The sequence below is a fragment of the Otolemur garnettii genome, unplaced genomic scaffold (genome assembly GCF_000181295.1).
Source record: "Otolemur garnettii isolate 467f Iridium unplaced genomic scaffold, OtoGar3 scaffold00027, whole genome shotgun sequence".
Classification (NCBI taxonomy): Eukaryota; Metazoa; Chordata; class Mammalia; order Primates; family Galagidae; genus Otolemur; species Otolemur garnettii.
Window position 1 is genome coordinate 4,632,150 of NW_003852422.1, and position 8,293 is coordinate 4,640,442.

General features: G+C 34.8%; 1 protein-coding gene across 1 annotated transcript in view; it reads right to left on the reverse strand.

Annotated features, from left to right (window-relative positions):
• The window catches only part of CUNH18orf63 (chromosome unknown C18orf63 homolog), a 40,023-nt gene that overhangs the window by 20,099 nt on the left and 11,631 nt on the right, over nt 1-8,293 (reverse strand). The window contains exons 6-9 of the mRNA XM_023512360.1: nt 6,818-6,894; nt 4,651-4,760; nt 1,501-1,597; nt 1,307-1,392 (exon numbers count right to left, since the gene is read on the reverse strand). Coding sequence (XP_023368128.1) covers nt 1,307-1,392; nt 1,501-1,597; nt 4,651-4,760; nt 6,818-6,894 — 370 coding nt within the window. The remainder of the gene's footprint in view (nt 1-1,306; nt 1,393-1,500; nt 1,598-4,650; nt 4,761-6,817; nt 6,895-8,293) is intronic.

Consider the following 8,293-nt stretch of genomic DNA (forward strand, 5'->3'; position numbering starts at 1 on the left):
AATTTGGAATAATATCTTGCATCTAATAAAAGGAAATAACTTACAGATGTCAACTTCAGTTTTATTCTTAATATTTGGGTTAGGAAACAGAGATGCAGAAAGAGAACATTATGACTCTTCTATTTATAAACTCCAGCAGGTCAGAATACAAAAGCTAAGAGACTGGAATGGAGAAACCAGTACTAATTAAGATCTAACAGTTTTGGCACGGCACCTGTGGCTCAAGAGGCTAAGGCGCCAGCCACATACACCTAAGGTGGCGGGTTCGAATCCAGCCCGGGCCTGGCAAACAATGATGGCTGCATCCAAAAAATGGCCAGGCATTGTGGAGGGCGCCTGTGGTCCCAGCTACTTGGGAGGCAGAGGCAGAGACTCGCTTGAGCCCAGGAGTTGGAGGTTGCTGTGAGCTATGATGCCATAGCACTCTACCCAGGGGGACAGCTTGAGGCTCTGTCTCAAAAAAAAAAAAAAAAACTTGTGCTCTTTTATTTGTAGGTAGATTTTTAAAAAATATTAAGAAAGATATTTTATTAAATCAACAGTGCATTAAGTGCGAGTCAAATCCTCTATACTTTGCCTGTAAAATAGAAAAATCTTTGTTAGCCTATTCCTTTAATTTAACCCTTTTGATGATATACACAATGCCACTGGGGGGAGCTCTTAGCTAAGGAGAAACATGATTTTTTTTTTTTTTTTTTTTTTTTTTTTACTTTCTATTAGGAATGTTAACATATTTTGTCTACTTTAACTTTTCTTCTGTTTTCTAAATTGTTAACATGGTGTTTTAGGGAAAAAATCTATTCTTATTAAGTTCATCTTCAAATAAAAATGAAGGCACTCCTAAGCAAAACAAAACACATGTGCAGGTAAGCAGTAGAGGAAAAAGTACTGTAGCTTCATTTAAACACAAAGAAGGGCAGGGCATTTCAACAGTTGGGCAGGGTGGCTCAAGTCTGTAAATCACTCTGGAAGGCCGAGGCAGAAGGATCCCCTGAGCTCTACAATTAATTTAAGACCAGCCTGAGCAACAGTGAGACTCTGTCTCTATTAAAACTTAGCTGACGATTGTGTTAAAAGGATGGTGTTAGGCCAGGAGTTTGAGGCTGTGGAGCTAGGCTGAGGCCATGGGTAAGCCGTCCTGGGCAACAGTGAGACTCTGTCTCAAAAAAAAAAAAAAAAAAAAGGAATATAAAAGAAGAAGGAAAAAAAACAGGAAATGATGAGGAGGAGGTGGTGGGATCAAGGCTAGACACCAGATCACAGGGCAGGCAGAGAGCATCTGCTATGACTAGTGCATAAAGGATACGTGAAGGTCCTTTCTCCAATCATTTTGAAATAGACGCTGCAGTATATTTTAATATTTCCACCATCTTCTGGAAGTTTATAGCCATACTAAAAATCAAGCACAAAATTTAAAACACCTTAGAGAAAACTAAACTTAGGTTAAATTACAAAATAACATAAAATAACTTCTGATGGAGTAAATATTTCCATTCTTACCAGGTCATTCCAGTGCATCTGGAAATCTTCATATGAGCGAAAAGGACAGTCAGGGGGTATGGCACGAAGAATACTTATAATTTGTCCCATTTTCATGCTATAAAAAGTGATAATTGGTGCAATATTAGGAGCCAGTGCTTAAATACAGTTTGATAAGTTAACTTTATGATTTAGAAAGTGTTCAAAAAGATTTAGCAAACTACCTCATTAGCCATATATAAGTAATAAACTATTTCTCCTACTTTCAGACACACATTGTACTAAAATTTTTTGTTTGGTTTTAATTAACAAAAATTGTATATACTTATCGTGTATGACATGATATTTTGAAATATGTAAACATTATGGAATGGGTAAATCAAGCTAATTAACACATGTATGAATGTATCTTTTGTAGTGAGAGAACTTTATAAAAATCTACCCTTTTAGTGATTTTCAAGAAAAAAATGTATTGTTATTAGCTACAGATCATCATGCTGTACAACAGATCTCCTGAACATATTCCTGCTATCTTATGAAATTTTCTCTTTTGACCAACATCTCTCTAATCCACTCCCTCATCCCTATCTACCCAGACCACAGTACTTACCATTTCTACTCTTTGCTTCTATGAGTCAATTTTTTTGGATCCCAAATATAAGTAAGATAGTACAGTACTGTCTTTCTGTGCCTGGTTTATTTCACTTAATATAATTTTATGTCCTCCAGACTCATCCATGTTGTTGCAAATAACAAGATTTCCTTGTTTTCTAAAGCTGATTACTGCTCCATTGTATACATATGCCACATTTTCTTTATCTATTCATCTGTTGATGGACAGATGAGTTGAGTCCTTATCTTGGCTGGAATGCTGCAATGAACATAGGAGTGTAGATCTCTCTCCAACATACTGATGTCATTTCCATTGTATAAATGCCCAGTAGTAAAGTTTCTAGATTCCATGGTAATTCTATTTTTAATTTTTTAAGGAATCTCCATACTATCTTCCATTATGGCTATACTAATTTACATTCTCACCAACTATATTCCCTTGATTCCTTTTTCTCCACATCCTTGGCAATACTTGTTATGTCTTGTCTTTTGAATAAAGCTGTTCTAACAGGTTTGAGGTGACATTTTATTATAGTTTTAATTTGCATTTCCTGATGATTAGTGATGTGGAAGAAACATTTTTCATATACCTGTCGGCCATCAGTATGTCTTCTTTTAAGAAATGTCTATTCATGTCCTTTCCCCATTTTTAAATCAGGTTATTGTTTCTTTGCTATTGGGTCATTTTCTTTATTGAATGTGTGGTTTGCAAACATTCTCTCCCTTTCTGTAGGTTGTCTCTTAACTCTCTTGACTATTTCCTTTGCTATGCAGGTTTTTAGTTTGATGTAATCCCATCTGTCTATTTTTGCTTTTGTTACCTGTACCTTAGGGGTCATGTACAAAATCATTATCCAGACCAATGTCATTGAACTTTCTTCCTGTATTCTAGTTATTTTACAGTGTCAGATCTTAAATTTAAGTCTTTAAGTCCCATCTTAAGTTGTTTTATGTATATGCTATGAGGTAAACGTCCAATTTCATTCTTTTGCATGTGAATATCCAGCTTTTCCAATACTACGTATTGAAGAGATCATCCTTTCCCCATTGTGTGTTCTTGGCACCTTTGTTGAAAATCAATTAGCCATAAATGTGTGAATTTATTTCTGAGCTTTCTAATCTGTTCTGTTGGTCTATGTGTCCATTTTTATGGTAGTACTATAATTTTTTATTACTAAAGCTTTGTAGTATAGTTTAAAATCAGAGAGTATGGTGTCTCCAGCTTTGTTGGTTTTTGTTCAAGATTGCTTTGGTTATTTGGGGTCTTTATAGTTCCATATGAATTTTAGGATTGTTTTACTAGTTCTGCAGGAAAAAAAGTGTCATCATAATTTTGATTGGGATTACACTGAATCTGTACATTGATTTGGGTAGGAACAAGTTAACAATACTACTTCTTCCAATCAATGAATACAGTACATCTTTGTTTTCTCCAAATTTTCCATCAATATTTTATACTTTTCAGCATGCAGGTCTCTCTCCTCTTCAGTTAAATTTATTTCTGAGTATTTTTTTGTAGCTATTATGAATGTAATCACATTCTTGATTTCTTTTGCAGATGGCTTGTTGTCAGTGCATAGAAATGCTACTAATTTTTATGTGTTGATTTTGTATTCTACAGATTTATTCGTTCTAACAAGTTTTGGGTAAAGTCTTTAAGGTTTTCTATATTAGATCATGCTATCTGAAAAGGGGGACAATTTAACTTCTTCCCTTATAATTTGAATGCTTTTTATTTCTTTTCTCTTGTCTAATTGATCTGGCTTGGACTTTTAGTATTATGTTGAATAGAAGTGGAAAGACTAAGCATCCTTGTCTTGTTCTGGTTCTTAAAGAAAAAGCTTTCAACTTTTTACCATGAGTTAGCTGTGAGTTTTTCATACATGGCTTTTATTTGTATTAAATCTGAATAATTAAACTTCTTAGGAAAAACTAAATTAAATTATTGCAAACAATGTACCAATTAGAAACACAAACTAATGACTAATGAATTTTTGCCACACAAAAGTATGCCTATAAACTGTTAGACTTTAGAGAAAAGTCTGTCAGGAGTTGAATGAATTAAGAGTAAAATCTACATTTCTTATCTATCTCTTTCCCTGCTTCAATAATTGGGTTAGTATGTGTATTAAGTTCTTTTGCCTAAGCAAGTTAAAATTCCATTCCAATAGTTCTGTTTATATTAGTAACACATTTTTTTTTCCTAAAGACAGCAAAAACTTAAAACTTAGCTCATGTCAAATGATAATTTCGTTATTAGGTAGAAATGTATATGGTTTTATTGATTTTATAATAGTTATCAATTTATAATAAGAAATCCAGAAATACTATTCATTTTGAAACAAGAACTCGCAATAATGCAAAATTATAATTAAATTATCTTAGTAATTTGATAAAAAAATTTATGCCTTCTGTAAGTATAAAAATACAACTTCAGTGCTTTTTAAGTTACAATACAGTTTTAAAATACATCAAAGTGGTTTGTACTTTTGCATATCTAAATGCTAAGGAAGCAAAATAAGAGGAACTCACCCTAGATACTACAAACTGAAATCTCACCTTGGCAAAACGTAGCACCAGTTGCTTAAAATGGAGTGTCTTTCAATAACAGCATTCTCGTTAGTGTAAAAATCCTTTATAATATTCTGAGAAATATCAAATTCTTTTAGCTTTTAATAGAAAAAAGATTTTAATGTGTAAGTCCTCAAAAGATTTGTCTAAGAAAAAGAAACATTAAAGAATACTTATGTTATATTCTCACATAGTTTAAAGTAGTTTAAAAGGTATAAACCAGGCATAACCAGTTTACATAATGTAAACTATGCTTCAACTCACCCTGTTCTCCTCTATACATTATAATAAGTATGTCATGCTCTTCCTCTCATCCTCCAAACCCAAACTTCTATTCTGTATGTATTCAACTGGCTTTCAGGGATTTTATTATGTTAATAATAAAAAGCTTTTATTAAGTTGAATACTTTCCAAAGGCATACATTTACATTTTATAAGAATAATGTCTTACTTCTAATGTTTTGACTTTTTTTTTTTTTTTTGGGAGACAGAAGTCTCACTTTATCACCCTTGGTAGAGTGCTGTCGCATCACAGCTCACAGCAACCTCTAACTCCTGGGCTTAGGCGATCCTCTTGCCTCAGCCTCCCAAGTAGCTGGGACTACAGGTGCCCGCCACAATGCCTGGCTATTTTTTTGTTGCATTTTGGCTGGGGCCAGGTTTGAACCTGTCACCCTTGGTATACTGGGCCAGTGTCCTACCCACTGAGTTACAGGGTGACGTTTTTTTAAAATGGAGGAAAGGTAAGGGAGTTATATTTGGACTTTAGGAGGGGAGAGCACAAAGTCAATGTTCCATTGTCTTTTATATCCCCTCCCCTTCTCTCCTTGAATACTTTCTTCCTTGTTCCTCAGGTTCTCTACCTAAAGAGAGAACCTAAAGGGTATTTAAGTTTGTACTTAGCCAACCATCATTTTCCCATTATAATTCTCTCACCCTGAGAACTTCCCATGGGAGGCATTTTCTTATAATTAAAGAGAGAGTGAGACCTCAAAGGAGGTTAAAAAATAAAGTATTAATAGGTAGAAAGATACTATATTTAGGTTACAGACAACAGTTCACAATTCTTCACCTCCTCTTTAGTCTATCACCATAGCATCTTTGGGTAACATGTTCTAGCCTCATTGCCTACTACTTTTCAAAATACCAACTTTTTATAACCTAGACAAGAGATTGCTAACCTCTTGTATTTATTTAGTTATTAAATATTTATAAAGTATCTTTATGTAACCAAAACTGTATTGAAAATCAAGTAACCAATAAATACCACTTCCTCTTCATAATGCCAATCTAAAATACTTGGACTTAATTTTATGTAGACAATGTTGAGAAACTGGAGATATACTTAGTTTGGGGACCTATGTTTCAGAAAAAGAACTCTGTTGACATTGTACGAAAGGATTACAGAATAAATCAGAAAAGGAAAGGCTGGAAATAAGAAGGCCCTCACAGAGACTAGTTTAACAGACTAGGCAAAAGAAGGAAGTCTGAATTAGAGCAATAGAGATGGAGACAGACAGTACTCAGTTTCAGAACAAGATAAGCTATAAAAGATCAATTGGAAAGAGGAAACAAGGATGAAGAAAAGCCAAGGATGATTCTAAAGTCACTGGGTAGCTAAATACTGAGTATTGATACCAACAGAAGGGATAAATATAAGACCTGTGTTAAAGAGACAGAATATTTTTAGGCCAGGCGTGGTGGCTCATGCCTGTAATCCTAGCACTCTGGGAGGCCAAGGGGGGTTAGGGACTAAGCTCACAGGTTTGAGACCAGCCTGAGCAAAAGCAAGACCCCATCTCTAAAAATAGATGGGTGTTGTGATGGGCGCCTGTAGTCCCAGAAATTTGAATTGCTTGAGCCCAAGAGTTAGAGATTGTTGTGAGCTATGATGCCACAGTACTCTACTGAGGGTAACAAAGTGAGACTCTGTCTCAAAAACAAAGAAATTTTAAAAAAAGAGTATTTTCTTTGAGGAAGCAGATTTAGAATATAAACAGATCAAGCACTTAGTATCATTTTAATAATAAAACCTTCCTATCAACTTTTATGTTAAATATTAAAGTTCACTAGTATATTAGTAATAATAAACATAGAAAGTATATAAAAGTATATAGTAAATATAATAAATTATAGAAATCAAAATATGTGATACCTCAGGCGGTGGCAGTCTGATTGTACAAGCTTCTATACTCAGACAAACTTGTGTTTCTGTTACATTGATGTCCACTACTGAAAATAAAATATTTAACTGTGAACTGTGTGTAATTATTATTCCCTCCTATCAATTAAGTATTGTAGCAAAAAAATACTTTAACTTAATCAAAAATTAAGGCAGTAAAACTCAAAAAATCATTTGATAGTCTACTGATGAGACATCTAAAGATAAATGTATAAAACAGAATGAATATATGTATGTGTGGGAGAGGTCATAGAGCAAGGCTGCAATAAGAAAAATGAGACACCCTACAGTTATGAGGAAATCCCAACACATACCTATACACATCTGACATCTATTATATGTAAGAATATGGAGACTGTTCCTCTGAAATCTAAACAGGAACCACACCATATTTCTGACTTGAATAATCTTCTACTAAAAAGTATCCTCACAAAAGAAGCAAAAATAACAACAAAAAATCCTCAACTATACTAGCAGATATATTACAGATCTCCTAGGCGGGGGGTCCAACCTGCAGCTGTGGGCCACATGCTGATTTTGTTTGAAATTTTTTTGCTTACCTGTGGTATCAGATATCATGAAAACTATGCAAGAACTTTTTTTTTTTTAAAACTAATTAGCTTTCTTTAGTGTTTGTTTATTTAATTTGTAGCCCAAAACAACTATTCTTATTCTAATGTATGGCAGAGAAACAAAAGGTTAGACACCCCTGATAGAGCCTTGCAGTCTCTACCTTGCTTTTTCATAAAGAAAACTACTTAGATAAGTCAGAATAGTAGTCACCTTGGGAAAGGATAGTACCTGAAGCTAGCATGAGAGAGCTGGTAATGTTTCTTGATCTGAGAATTGGTCACAAATGTTTAATTTGTTAAAATTAAATGAGCTACATAGTTATAAATTGTTAGTTGTACTGTAATATATCATACGTATTTCACTAGCAGTGAAAAATAATCCTAACACAGTAAGGAATTTTGTTCTCCTGAACTGTTAACTTTAATGTCTAAAGCTATAGTCTCATGATAATGTCTAGGGATCAAACTAGATTTAGTTAATGAACCCATTTATCCAGAGTTAGAGCACAGTGACTGTCACTGCCCAACTTAAATGTAAAACAAGTGCAAAAAGGTTTACTCAGATCAAATAGCTGTGGACCATGGGTCAGTATTTTAAGGGCATGCCTAAGTGATGGAAATTTCAGTTGCCACGACAGATTAACAATGTAGGTTCGGCGCCTGTGGCTCAAGTGGCTAAGGCGCCAGCCACATACACCTAAGGTAGTGGGTTCGAATCCCCAGCCCAGGCCCGCCAAGCAACAATGACAGCTGCAACCAAAAAATGGCCGGGCGTTGTGGCGGGCACCTGTAGTCCCAGCTACTTGGGAGGCTGAGGCAGGGGACTCGCTTGAGCCCAGGAGTTGGAGGTTGCTGTGAGCTGTGATGCCATGGCACT